Source organism: Mauremys reevesii, linkage group 13 (assembly GCF_016161935.1).
Source record: "Mauremys reevesii isolate NIE-2019 linkage group 13, ASM1616193v1, whole genome shotgun sequence".
Taxonomy (NCBI): domain Eukaryota; kingdom Metazoa; phylum Chordata; order Testudines; family Geoemydidae; genus Mauremys; species Mauremys reevesii.
The window spans coordinates 29,293,006-29,307,496 of record NC_052635.1 but is presented as its reverse complement, the minus strand read 5'-3'; the positions used below and the strand labels follow the sequence as shown (position 1 = coordinate 29,307,496).

Genomic DNA, 14,491 nt, shown 5'->3' with positions numbered 1-14,491 from the left:
CTTCTTACGGAATTGTTCCCTTTTGTTAGTTATTGTTGGGTAGCTCATTGCTTTGATTTGGGGATGTTTCTGCAGCTTCAGTTGTCTACATGGAGAAGGAAAAGTCTGAAGACCATACACACATTGGTCTGTTGCCTCTTAGGACACAAGAAAAAGTCAAGTGGGAGAGCTATACATAAAATAAATACCCTTTGGCCCCAAGGGAGTAGAATGAACAGGAGCTGCCCTGCACTGTAACAGAAGATGCTGGTGTTGATCAACACTGAGGTGTGTGGACAGACCTCTGTGACACTTATGAAAGGAATGGCTTGTACGCAACTGATGTTTTCATTATACCTCTCACCCTTCAGAACACCTAAAATGACCAAGAAACCCAACACATGAACTTTTGAATGCTTAGATGCCATGTCAATTTACATATACGATTAAAAAAAAGTTATCCTAACTAGTAAGCAAAGCAAGGTGCAAAGCATCCCATGCTCACTTGCTGCAATTAATGATGATGTCTTCTGGCATGATCCGTCTCTTCAGCATGCCCATTTTGGGATGGTTGCCACGCCCTCTGAAGAGGCCTGGGGGTTCAATCTTGAAGTTGGCGATCCTCTCCTTGTGGTTATCCATGACACAAAATCCGTATTCTTTCAGTAACCGCTCATTCTCCTCTTTGATTTTCTAGGAAGACACAAAGCAGGGGGATTGCATTGCACCCAAAGACACCACGTAGCTCAGTATCAGACTGAAGCAAAATGCATTTATTATTTGAATTGCAGTAGCACCTACAGGCCCCAATCAGGATTGGGACTCCATTGTACTAGGTGCTGTACAAACACTGAATAAAAGGCAGTCTGCCCAGAACAGCCTACAATCTAAATGGCAATACCAACAGAAATAAAGTTAGGGACTAATAGCTAAGGCTGTGATTTTTGTCATGGAGGTCACAGAATTCATGGCTTCCAGAGACCTCCAAGACTTCAGACTGTGGTGGCTAGGAGCTGCAGGGTCTCCCCACTTCCCCCAGGGGAGGCAGCAGGGGGACCCTGGACCTCCGAGCTGGAACCTCTGCAGCTCCCCAGCCACCGCAGGCTGTGCGGGGACTCCGCAGTTCCCCATTTTGTCGGGTATTTTTAGTAAAAGTCACAGACTGGTCCCAGGCTTCCGTGAATTTTCTTTATTCCCCGGGACCTGTCCGTGACTTTTACTAAAAATATCCGAGACAAAATCTTAGCCTAACTAACAGCCAAATGTAATATATGCAATATGTACAATTTTTTCTAAATTTGTAATTACATTTCACTTGTCTCTGACCTATTTCCCCAAACCAACTGCCTCTCCATTCCCCTCTGTCCATGTGCCACAAACATTAAGTTTAAGGACTTTTGATCCACCACATTTAACATCATGTTATTTAAAAAAAAACAAGCTTCTCACTTTGAGACCTAACAACACAAGGTTGAAAGGTATGAAGAAATCAATGCACCCTTAAATGAAGTTACACCAACTAAGAAATGGACACAAGAAAGCCCCTTCTACTCTATTAGTTATGTAGGATGGGGTGTGTGTCAACCAATATTGATCAAAGAAAAGGCTAAAAGCAAGCAAAGCCAGGCACATGCTCTTTTCCATACTGGGAACCTTTGAATCCTGACATCATGGGGTTCAACTGTATTGGGAAAACTCTCCCCCATCCAATTAGAGGAGCTCTGAACCTCACCACCTAGGACAGTTAGACTAGAATTACATTACCAAAGGCACTAAAGGGAACCAAAGTTAGATCTTGTGATAAGTTTCTAGTTCTTACTGAAGTGAGTATCTAGGGGTTGTGTGGGAGTGGAGGGAAAACATGCAGATACTCCTTGAAAATATCTTCATCCTAGTAACACCATGGTGCTGAAGGAGAAAGGGCCAGAAACGTTTTATCTTCAGAAAGAGAATTGCAGTAGGTGGAGGTTTCTTACTAAACATTGATCTCGACATATTACCTATGCAGACATGTTAAGAGGAACATAAGTGACACAAGGAATTTCAGGGATGTTACTAGGAAACAAATGAATTCTTAGGCATCACAGTAAGATCAACAGAGACACAGACTTTTAGCTAGAAGTGCAATACTTCTGCCAGTCCACCTCGGGTGGTACAGGTTTTACCAAATCCCTTCAGTGTGATAGGAGTGACAGACTGCGCATAGATGATATGGCCAGAGGAACGAATAAAGGATTATGATAAAAAAACCCATCTAAATGGCTAGAACAGCCTTCTACAATTCCCTAGAGTACCTGTTTCTCTTCCTTGGACATCTGTTTCCTAGCTTCTGTCTGAGCTTTGAAATACTGGCTCATCTGTGTGAAGTCACACTTGCTGAGGTTCGTGATGGTACTCTTTTCTTCTGAAGTCATTTCCTGGGCGGATGAAAGTACAGCATAAAACTTTCTTATAGTTAGAATAAGGTTTAACTGCCCCTCCCAGCCCCTTAGAAGGTATCAAAGGGCAGGTGCTCCTAATAAACACAGCTTCTGCATGCTTATCAAAGAGCTGTCAATTTCTACTAAGTGCTCAACCTAGCCAGGGCAAAGGAGAAAAGGATGAAGAGGGTATATGTGGCACACAGAACATTAAGACTGTGTCTGATCTTTGCAAGCACTGAGTGCATATTCTATTACACAGCAACCTTTCAAACCACTTAGCCATTCAAGGGTTGTTGAAGTTACTGGGGGAAGGAGAGGCCACCTAGGTAACCTGGGCCAGCTGTCTGAATATGCTTATTCTCTTGGCATGCTTATACTGGTTGGGATAGTGAAGCTCCTACTTTGCAAGACTCAGAAAGGGGCTAGCCTCTGATACAAAGGTAGTGATGGCTCTTCAATTCCACAGTTTCAGTGGGGCAAGGATTCATAAAATTCCAAGGCCAGAAGGGGCCATTGCGATTGTCTATTCTGATGTCCTGTATAAAACACAGGCCACAGAACTTCTCCAAATAATTCCTAGAGCAGAGCTTCTAGAAAAACATCCAGTCTTGATTTTAAAACTGTCAGTGATGAAGAATCCACCACAACCTTTGGTAAGTTGTTCCAACGATTAGTTACTCTCATTATTAAAAACGTGTGCCTTATTCCCAGCCTGAATTTGTCTAGCTATAACTTCCAGCCATTGGATTGTGTTGCATCTTTCTCTGCTAGCCAGAAGAGCCCATTATGAAATATTTGTTCCCTGTGTAGGTACTTCTAAACTGTAATCAAGTCATCCCTTAATCTTTTGTTAAACTAAACAGACTGAGCTCCTTGAGTCTAGTCTACTGCTACAAGGCAGGTTTTCTAACCCTTTAATCATTCTCCTGGCTCTTCTCTGAACCCTCTCCAATTTACCAATATCATTCTTGTATTGTAGACACCAGAACTGGACACAGTCACACTAGTGCCAAATACAGAGGTAAAATAACCTCTCTACTCAATATTTCCCTGTTTATGCATCCCTGGTTTGCATTAGCTCTTTTGGCCATAGCATCACACTGGGAGCTCCCGTTCAGCTGATTATCCACCACGACCCCCACATCTTTTTCAGAGACACTGCTTCCCAGGATAGAGTCCCTCATCCTGTAAGTATGGCCTACATTCTTTGTTCCTAGATGAATACATTTACATTTAGCTGTATTCACATGCATATTGTTTGCTTGCACCCAGTTTACCAAGCAATCCCGGATTGCGCTGTATCAGTGACCTGGCCTCTTCATTTATTTACCACTCCCCCAATTTTTGTGTCATCTGCAACTTTGGCAGTGCTGATTTTACATTTTCTTCCAGGTCATCGATAAAAACCATGTTACATCACACGCAAGTATGACTTGCAAAAGGTCCACCCTTGTTCGTTTAAGAAATATTTACCAGGAGGCCCTTCTTGGAAAACTACAGCATAAACAGGAACTTTCAATGCCAACATCTGAGGCAACCCTTTGCTCTCTGCCTTGCACTAGCATTTTGTGCACCAAGTCAGAGTAGCCCCTATTCTCTCTCTAACACACAGGAGAAAATGGCCATGTAGGCTGTCATCCCAGTCCAGGGATCCGTACCTTTCGCCAGTCTTTAAAAAAGTTTTTCCTGAAGATATCCTTTGTAGTGTACTCATGATCAAGCATTTTTGCAAAGAATGTAGCCACTTCTTCTGCTTTGGGACTCAGCTTCATTACTTTACCTACGAGAGAGGAGGTTTAATTTAAAAAAAAAGTCAGCGGAAGACGTTCATCCCCTAAACCATTCTGCTTTTTGCACCTTGATGTTTCAAGAGATCCAGGAACCCTTCCACTCAATGGTGAACCTCTGTGGACGTACAATACACAGCCAGATTAGCCAAGTACATGGTTTGCCGTTGTATTTCAGTGAGGTTTTGTTCAGTGTGCCATATGGCACCACAAACTAGAGTCCCCTGACACGAAGTATGGGATGCAAAGGGAGTAGAGAAGAATGATCAGACTATTGAGGCCTAAAATTTGACTTGCATTAAAATAGTTATAATATGATCAGGAAATTTTCCCTGGAATCTAAATATATATAAATTAACTATCAACCAATCTGATGTCTGATAGGCATGTAAGATATATAGAGTAGGAAGGAAAAAACTCCTGCAGCAAACCATTAATCAAGAGTCACCATGACCAGAGGTACACATATATATCCCTGCTGAGAGTAGTGATGTTGGTGCACAAAGTGAAGGAGACAAGGGAGCCATACTGGTTTTTATTCAATTCCATCTTCTGCTTCTCCGCTTCTTTACTAAACCAGGAGTCAAAGAATCATTTAGCCTTCCTATTCCCCTCACACACATTGTTTAAAACATGTCAACTTGCTGTCTACGAATAAGTAGCTATTTCTAGCCAGGAACACAGGCAAATCTCTGCCAAAGCACACACCAGTGACACCCACAAATTGGGCAGTAGGTGGTGCCAAACACTTCTCTTCCGCAGGAAGGTAAGTATGTGCAAACTCCACCAACCAATGGAATGAGATTCAGGTATCATGGGAACACACTCCAATGTCTCCAACTCCTCAGACTCAAAATATAGTCACATTTAGTTCTTTCAGTGATCAGTGACATCATAGTTCAGCTTGGTTGCAGGATTGCAATAGAGCCTTTCCTCAAAGTGAAATCACTGTGAAGAAGAGATCTTTTGAGAGCGAGGGAGAAGAAATTGCTGCATCAGAGCTCCACATTCAAGGTCTACCTTTTCTACTGAGCATGCCTCTTCAATCCCAGATCTCATTCTTGATATAACATTATGCTCCAGCACACTCAGAGAAATATTTTGCATGCATCTCATGGATACAGCTAATAGTGAGGAATATTTTAAATCCCAATAGCTTGCTGAAGAGTCCGCATCAGTGGTTTTTTAATTGACTCTTTTACCTCACAAAAGTCAATGCCAGAACTGCTACTGTTAACGGTTTAATAAACTACTGGGAAAGTAAAATGTCATCCTCTTGATTCACCAAGTGAAAAATTTACATCATACGCAAAAATTAAAGTGAGGGAACTATCTGCCCAGTCTAAAGAACTTAAGTCAACAAAACATAGCAAAGGAAGGCTCACTTAGGCCAAAGATGACTGAATACATCACACTAGAAACTAAGATACCAACAGGGTTGCTGTTAGTTTAATTGTAACAAACATACACTGTTTGCGTACTTATAGCAGGAAGCAGCAAAACAGAGGGTTGCAAAGGAAAAAAGGGATAAAGCTGCTAAACCAGTTGACAAAGGTGCAAGTGATAAGCTGGTAAGATGTTTTGGGGGTTAAATGCCATTAAAATTGCTCAAAAGTTGCCTACGGTTGGCACAGAGTAACCACTGGCCTCAGTTGTTATTTTGCAAGCAGAACTGCAGAAACTTGCTTGGATTGGATTTCATCCCTCACTTTCCCTTCTTTCAAAGACTTGAGCAATCTTCCTGTGATGGGACCATAACTTCAGTACTATGGAATTTATCAAGAGCCCTGAACGTTAGTAACTCAGCTTAAAAAACCAAGAGCAAACTAACAGGCTACTTTGGCATCCACAGCTCCTTTGCAGGAGTCTGGCGCTGCAAGTGACTGGGAGCTCCAGCAATAGCTCTGCAGTAATTATGGACACCCTGTCAGATGGAAGCGGGCATTCTGCTGCAAAAGCAGGACTGGTCATGGTATGGACATCTCTACTCAGAGGAGGCTGGCAGGTGGTTGACCAAGTGTGGAGTACTGAAGTCTAAAGTTATTCTGGGGTAATCTCTGAATTGGACAACACTTCCTGAGCACAGACAGTAGGATGCTGAGCCGATGTCTCACAATAGTTTGTGCGTGAATTCGACACCGCATTTTCCTAGAGCTGGTCTTTGGGGTGGCTTGGACATTTGTTTGAACATGCTACTGATAAAGAAGAATCTCACAACTTCTAAGTTTAAAACTTCCACAATGTTTCATGGGAACATCCCACTGCTTCTGAAGCAATTTCACAGACAGATGCCCCTTTAGAGTGAAAAATTCAATTTTCATCCACTCAAGTACCTTTCACTTAATCCAATCCCTGGTTAATATGATCCTCCATTTAATGTGATCATACCTGCAGGAACCAAATCATCATTTATATTAAAATAAGTTCTGCCTGTTATTCTGATCACTTCAGGCAGGTGTTATGGGAAAAACGAATAACTTGGTATAGAAAGCTGCAATTTAATTAACAACAATAATAATAATTTTAAAAAAAGAGACGCCAACACTGAATGAGAAGGACGAGGGCCCAAGGAAGACCAGCAATGCTGAAAAATAACTACTAGTACACGGTGCGTTGGTCAGATGTTGTCACTTATGGTGTAAAGCATCATCACACGCTACGTGAGCTGTGACGTGTATCCTGGTGATCACAGGGAGAATAAATGCAACTGCTTATTTCCCAAATAGATTCTTACAGAGGTATCCTTGTTTCTATAAAGTTTATTCCTCTTTTTATGATCACTGGAATTTGCTTATACAGCAAATAATTAGACTGGACCACCACCACCTCACCCACCACTTCGCAAGAGAACCCTCTCCTCGTATTAAGAATGCCACCTTCTATCCCAGTAAGTGTGAACCCTTAACAACTTACCATCATAGTAGAACTTGACATTTTCAGGCAGAGGTTCATATGGTGGAGCAAACACAGGACCTTTGTGCTCTAGGAATTTCCATTTAATGCCTTCAGGGTAGCGCTCTTCCTCCCACCTTTAAAAACAGACCAACAAACAGATACAAAGACTCATCCTCCAGCCACCATTTCCGTGTCTACATGGGAAGGGTGGCATATAAGAACAGTAAGCAATCACTGCATTGCACTTCAGAGTTCACAATGAGCAGTACACAAGCAAACCCTAGAACCCCAACTGCCATCTTTTTGAAAAGCACAGAACAGGCTCCAGACACAAATTAATGTTCTGGGCCAAATTCACACTGCTGTTATGCCAGAGTTATATTCAACTGAGTTGCAGCAGGGATGAGGCTAGCCAATTATGTTCTTCACCAAACAAATGCATGCATGTGTACTTAAGAAAGTAAAGGACTGAATGCCAGGTATAGTACAGTCTTCTTTACAGCAAACTGTCAGTTTAACAAGGCCCTCATCTAACTTCCAGTCCAAGATGTCTCCAGAACAAAGATGGACAACAGCGGCAAATTATGCAATCCCTTTCTGATGTGGACAGATGTCCCAATAAGGATAGAGATGACAAAGAGAAACTGATTTTCACTTGTGACCTAAGCAAACCCAGGTGTTTGGAGAAGAAATATTAATGAATCCTCTCTGTTAGCTAGAGCTCATTTCCCCCGCCCCTTTTTTTTTTGCATAATAAAGAGAACACATTCTCTAAGGCAAGCACAAAACAAAGGATAAGGACAAAGGTGCCCTAAGGCTCCTATAGCAATAAGTAATTAGGTCCCATAATAACCATGAGGTAGGTATTACTATTTTCCAGCTGGAGAAACTGAGGCAGAAAGGTTTAGAGACTTTTCTGGTGTCAATCAATGGTCAATGACACACCCAATAACAAATTGAAGAGCCCCAAGTCCTGGATTCACAGTCTTTTGCTCAAACCGCCACACCACACACTCCTTCCATACATCTGCACTGATCTTTTGTTATAGCGGCAATAAAGTAATTGTTACACACCACTGGCACAGGATCTCCTGCTGAGAAAACAATCTGTTTCATCTTAGCATTTATGCAGCAGGGGGACACTATTATCCTGTCACAGCATTCGATCTCTTAATCACCCAGCCAACTTGCTGGACAAAAAATGCCAGGTTTCTCCATGTTGCTCCTGATTCCTGTATCCCCAGCCTCCTAGCCAGTTTCACGCTGGAGTGAGTCATCAGCTGGGAGAAAACATACATGCAGGAAATGTGCACAAATAAGTGCTGGTTGCTGCAGCCCTAATTAGATAACAGGATCACTGTATAAGAGATAGGTACCATGTAAATATATAATAAGGCTTCTCTCTGAAGGAGCCCAAAGTGCTTATTAACCGATATGCATATAGGCACTGCTGAAATGCAGTCACAGCCAGAGGGGAGACCAGGAATCAACTGGGACATAGCAGACTGCTATGATACTGGTTTTGGTCAAAGAACCTGGACCCATCATTACCTTTACAAGATGTGCAGTGAGCTCCTCAGTGTCCAAGCAGAGCAGACTAGAACCTCCGTTGTTATAAGCCTCAGAGTAAAGACAAACTAAGGACTTCCTTTCATGACCTTGCACGTGTACGCTGGTGACACGAACTAAAAGGTAAATTTTAGTTCATGCCAACTTAGCCTTTTGGGCTATGTTAATGTGAACTAGGTACCTCTTAGTTCGAGCTAGCAGTCTCCACATGGGGCAGTTACAGTGCAGCACATTGGTAAGCACTGCAATTCACACCCCATGTAGTCCGCATTGCTATGCGGTGGAGACATAGCCTATGTTTCACAAGTCTAAGAACAAAGGCTGAGCTGACCACTTTGAGATCCGAACCTGCAGTAGTAGGCGATTTCTAACCTGAAGTTTTCACCACTCAAAAGTCCACTCCAGCACAGAGAAAAAGTTGACTCCTGCATAGTAGCTATGTGGTGGGGAAAAGGGAAGGAGATGATCTGCCATTATTAAGGCTATGATTTAGTCACAGGTATTTTTAGTGAAGTCATGGACAGGTCACAAGGAATACACAAATATTCATGGCCCGAGACCTGTACCTATGATTAAATCTTAGGGGGGGGACCGTGGCCTCTGTGGCCGGCTGCCGGAGCAGTGGCTGGTATGGCTGCCCCTGGGGCCGCTCCAGCAGCTGGCCCCGGAGCCAGCTGCTTGGGCAGCCCTGGGGTCAGCCAAACTGGCCCCTGCAGAAATCACAGAGATCGTGGAAAGTCATGGAATCCATAACTTCTGCGACCTCTGTGACGGACACAGAGCCCTAGCTGTTATTGTTGCAATACTTCAGGACAGATTTGCTACTATTCCTTTTATTGTTTGTTTGCCTTGCTAGCCCTGCTCCAACAGTCCTCCTGACATTCCCTTGTACAGATTTTGTACCTCTGAAGCCACCCTACTCTCTAGTGATGTTGAGATTAGATTCATTGTTTTGTGGGGGCACTGCTCCAGTTTGGAAATTGAGCTGACTGCAAAATGGCTGTGCCTTGGAATAGGCTGTTCCATGCTGGGTTCTATTTGCAGCTCTGCCACTAACCGAGTGACCTCGGGCAAGTCATTTCACCTCCATGCCTCAGTTTCCCTGGCTGCAAAACGGTGGTGCCACTGCCATCATCACGAGGATTAAGATGCTCAAGAAGGCAAGCACTAGAGAAAACACCACAAAGAATTCAGATCTTCAGAAAACGGACTGGCATGGAACATAAAATCCTTTGAAGAGATGAGGCTGGAGTGCTACAAGATGGAGATGGGAGCCCTTTCAGAAAAGACATACGATGAAAAGCTGCAGATGGACTAGGCGAACACCAGCAGAAGGACATTGTTACTAACTGCCGGGTTTTGCACTTTCAAATACAGTTTCGCTCAGCAGTCAGCACAATTTGCAGAGCTCTGGCACAGCTAACTTTGACTTATGCTGCCAAGACAGGCAAGGAGAAAGTTCTGTGGCCTTCCAATAAAGGCTTACCGATGATACCGACTAGGATATAAAAGGGGGAAATTAAATATTAGGATACAGAGACAAAAACAGGAAGGTTTGCTTGAGATAAAGCCAAAAGAGAGGCTTGTGAGGGCAAGAGACCTTTTCTGGATCACCAATTCTTTATGTACTAATGGTTACATTAAAACTGAAATAGATGAAAGCCAGAGCACCAGAAAGAGGTCAGGAAGCTAGGGGGGAATTCAGAGAAGAGCACCAGGATGTTATGGAGGGGCTGAAATGACAGATTTAGGATGAAAGAGTAAAACCTAAACATACAAGGACATTTGGTGGTCAGGGCTACATTTGAAATCATGACAATTGGAGTCAAATATTTGAAGGTTGTAAACACTATGAGGAAGAGGAGTTATTTTAGGGAGCTGCAAGGCATGATGGGGTGAAACTGAGGAATGCAAGGTGAATACTAAGAGGGGTTTCCCAACAAGGCGGCCTACTAAAACAGCAGAATAACCCCCCCCAAAGGGAAGAGGTAGAAGGAAGCTCCAAAGCAGAGTCACACAAAGGTCTTACAAACATACAGAGTGCTAAGATGACAGGAGTCTGGAAAAATATTTGCATTTGAAGCCAAGCTGTATTAAACTGTAGGGAGTGATGAGGGCCAGTCCTCGAATACATGAATATTCATCACCCTACACATACTCTGGGGGACAACACTGGATTGTATTAGAGATGCCAGTACAAAACCACTCGTAAAGAAAAATTCATCCGCTGAGTCATCGAGCTGACAAGTTCAAGGGGAGAGTGACACAGGTGCATCTCATACCCCAGGGCCAGATAATTTTCTCCCTCTTGCACTCAAACTGGAAAATCTTCATTTATTTGTAGATTTTATTTTAAAATGCCAATGTCAGTGAAAGTTGAACTTCAGTCACACCAGTTACGTTACTTTTTGGATTCTGCACACAGGAAAAAATGCTTCCCATTCAAATGCTTCCCAGATTGGACAGATTAAGTCTTAAATGCTTTTAAAAACTCAAATAGAATGTGTCCCTTGATCAGCTTTCATTCATGTGTTCTTTAGGTAAGATCCCTTTTGGGAAGGGAGACTGTTGCACAGCTGAGATCAGACTGTAATAATCAGGGGTGAAAGCCAAAATTAATTCTAGTTTAAGGAGGTCCCAGAATCAAGTTTGCCTTTGAAGTGATACAGTGCTTAGTCTCCAATTAATATACCTGCACATAACCAAAAAACCCTAAATCATCAATAAACCAAGGAGTTTTTATATTGCCTCATTATGGCAGAAACCCGCAGTGTCTGATCACTATGGGTAGCCTCTGTTTTACAGCAAGGAAGAGAATGGATCCATCAGCTTCTGGATCACTTGCTCCAGGACAGGCAGGAAGCTAGTTCATTTTAAAGCCGCTCAGAAAAACAGAAAAATGAATATCGTAGAACACATTTCTGATTTTTTTTTTTTAACATAAAGAATGAGTATTCTGAATGAGATTTTAAAAAGGTTATTGGAAACTAAACCACATATTCAGAACACAAACCTTACAACAGTAAAAGCTAGTGCATCTGCAGGTCCTTGTTCATTTAATCTCTAGCCAGAGCACGATATAATGGAGTTGAGGGTAAGCAGAGAATGACAAAAGGTTAATTTATCACAGAGATATTACCATTTCCATTTTTGCTCTTCCTCTTTCTTCTGCTTCTTTTTCTTGTTGTCTCCTTCAGGGGCTCTCTTATCTTTGCTCTTAGTTTTCTTGGATTTGTTGTCCTATAAAGGGAGGACAAGGAGGAAAGGCAGAAGGATTATTAGAACACAGCTATGTTTTATTCAACAAGATATTTTTAAAATAGAAAGACTCTTACTTAAACCAGGTCTACACCAGAAAATTTACAGGTATAACTATGTCAGATAGGGCTGTGAATTTTTCTGACATTTCTGTGCGGGCAAAAGCCCTAGCGTATACATAGTTATACTGGCATAAAAGAGTGATTTTGCTGATATAGCTTATTTTGCACACCAAACCGGTATAAACCCTACCAGCTCAAAGCACTTTTCTGCTGGCATAGTTGCATCTATACTAGCATTTTTTCTGCTGGTACAGCTATTTCAGCATAGCTTTTAAGTGTAAATTAAGCCTTAAAGAGATACGCACACCAACTGGGACTGCTCACAAAATACATTTCACCAGCATCCCTCTGCCGGCAGACTGGGATCCTGGAGCACTGTTCCTGCCCACCAAGTAGCTGAAATCTCGTGTCATCTTAGTAGCTTCAATTTCCTTTCCAAACAGAACAGGACCTCAGGGCTGATCTATAATGGCTTTTAAAAAACACTCGGCAGCTGCATTGACACTGTTATAGCTAAACCCTGGACTAACTTCTTTGCCTTTGAGCTGCATCACATCATCTGTGCCAATACCAAAAGTTAATAAAGTTCTTTTTTCCATTGATAAATGCATCTGTACAGAATGAGGGGTGTCCTACGTGGATTATTCTGGGAGCATTAGATCTGATCTACACTTACAATTTAAGTCAACATGGCTGTGGTGTTCAGGGGTGTGAAAAAAAATCTAGCCCCCAGGGGCACCATCGCTATGCCAACATAATCCCCGGGAAGACAGAGATAGGTCAATGGAAGAATACTTTGGTTGACCTGGCTACCATTGCTCTGGGAGGTGAAGCTCCTACAGCGATGGAGAAACCACTTATGTCACTCTAGGCTGTATGTACGCTACAAGATTATACTGGCATCGTCCCCCTCAGTGTAGACATGGCCTTAGAAAGTTATCTTCTTGAATGAGTCTTAAAAATCACCAGTTTATTTCAAGGGTAGAAACACTCCTTAAATTTCTATTTGGGCTAACAAGGCATCAGATAGATTAGCTTTCATTGTTCTACAAGATCCCACAAGCACTCCGTTCCCAAATCCAGAAATTATAACTTTTGTCTCACAGTTTACCTCTTCCTCCTCCTGTTTCCTCTTCTTTGATTTCTTGATATCTTCTGTTTTGATTTTTTTGGGTTTATACTCATCACTGTAAGAGAGACAGACTAGTTAACAAAAAAAATCACATTGTTTCCTCGTATGCACTTACATATAAGCATGAAGGCTACATGTGCAAATTCACAGACACCTCTGGGATGGACACCCATGCTCATTCTCCCCATCCTCCGAAACTTACAGTGGAGTCCTCACTGAAGTCCTCCTAAAGAAAGGAGAGGACTTTCTTGCTGGAATGGATTCAGAAGCTCTGCCCCACACCATACAGCCAACAGCCCCCTAAAATTATCTTTACAAATCTGAAACTGTGATGTGAACAATCCTCTGAATGTGCAAAGATTTAGTGAACTTCACTAACTCCAAGTGCATGGGTTTTCCAAGATAAGGAGCCAATTCACAGGCATTAGTGGCCACCCAGTGAGAAGAATGCTAGATAAAGACAGGAACACTTCACAAGAGATTTTTTTTTTTGGGGGGGGGGGGGGCAAGGGGAGAGGGGGAAGCCCATCTCACTCATTTTTCCTTGTCACTGCTAACAATCCAGATGTCACATCACTCCAATCAGCTCACTTCTTGCGTACCAGTTAGTTCAACAATGCCACGATAGTGGTAGTGAGGTCAAAATCCTTCCATAATAGACACCGGATTGGAAGGTCACTAAAACTTATCAAACAGAAGACAGTGGCTGACTATAAAGAAGAAAACTTCTAACGTCACATCCATCTCTCTTTTGGAAATTGACAAATACTATGCAGTAACAGAAGAAAAATGGGACTGTGGTAATGGTCATTTACTAAGTATGGAAGCATGACTGTGCTCCTTAACTCACTAGCAGTGATAAGCAATGGCAGTGATTTACTGAGATGGGTCACATTAAGATACAGCTGTGCTTTGCAAAATGCCCATTTTACTGTGGGACTTCACACAGCCTGTAAGTCTTGTGTGTGCATTTTGATTAAATCACTGGGATAACTCACAACATATTTAGACCCTTTTAAAGGGGAATCCATGCCAAGCAGCGCAGGCAAAATTAGGGCTGACAAAGCTTTTTCTCTCCTGTGCAGTCTATTTCACCACACAGTAGAAATTACTGCAGCCACTTAGTGAACGGTTATGCCCCTCTTACTCAGATTTACGTTTTACATTCTTTTAAAACCCATGTCCCTTTTCTCTGCCTGCCTTCTGATTTTGTATTCATTAGTTTTGCAACGCTTAACAGCGCCTTTTCCTCCTAGAGACAGAGCACACCGAAGGATTCTTTTTCAAAAGGGCAACATGGGTACCATACTAAAAATACACCTAAATCATTCATAGATCTTAAGCATAGCAAATGTATCTTCCAATAAAAAAAATCTGGACCCAGAT

At 42.3% G+C, this 14,491-nt stretch overlaps 1 protein-coding gene across 2 annotated transcripts in view; it reads right to left on the bottom strand.

Annotated features, from left to right (window-relative positions):
- The window catches only part of TOP1 (DNA topoisomerase I), a 79,558-nt gene that overhangs the window by 14,665 nt on the left and 50,402 nt on the right, over positions 1–14,491 (bottom strand). For both annotated transcript variants that reach the window (XM_039498570.1, XM_039498572.1), the window contains 6 exons: positions 13,085–13,160; positions 11,793–11,893; positions 7,103–7,218; positions 4,061–4,182; positions 2,274–2,396; positions 485–672 (listed from right to left, as the gene is read on the bottom strand). In XM_039498570.1, the coding sequence (XP_039354504.1) occupies positions 485–672; positions 2,274–2,396; positions 4,061–4,182; positions 7,103–7,218; positions 11,793–11,893; positions 13,085–13,160 (726 nt within the window). The remainder of the gene's footprint in view (positions 1–484; positions 673–2,273; positions 2,397–4,060; positions 4,183–7,102; positions 7,219–11,792; positions 11,894–13,084; positions 13,161–14,491) is intronic.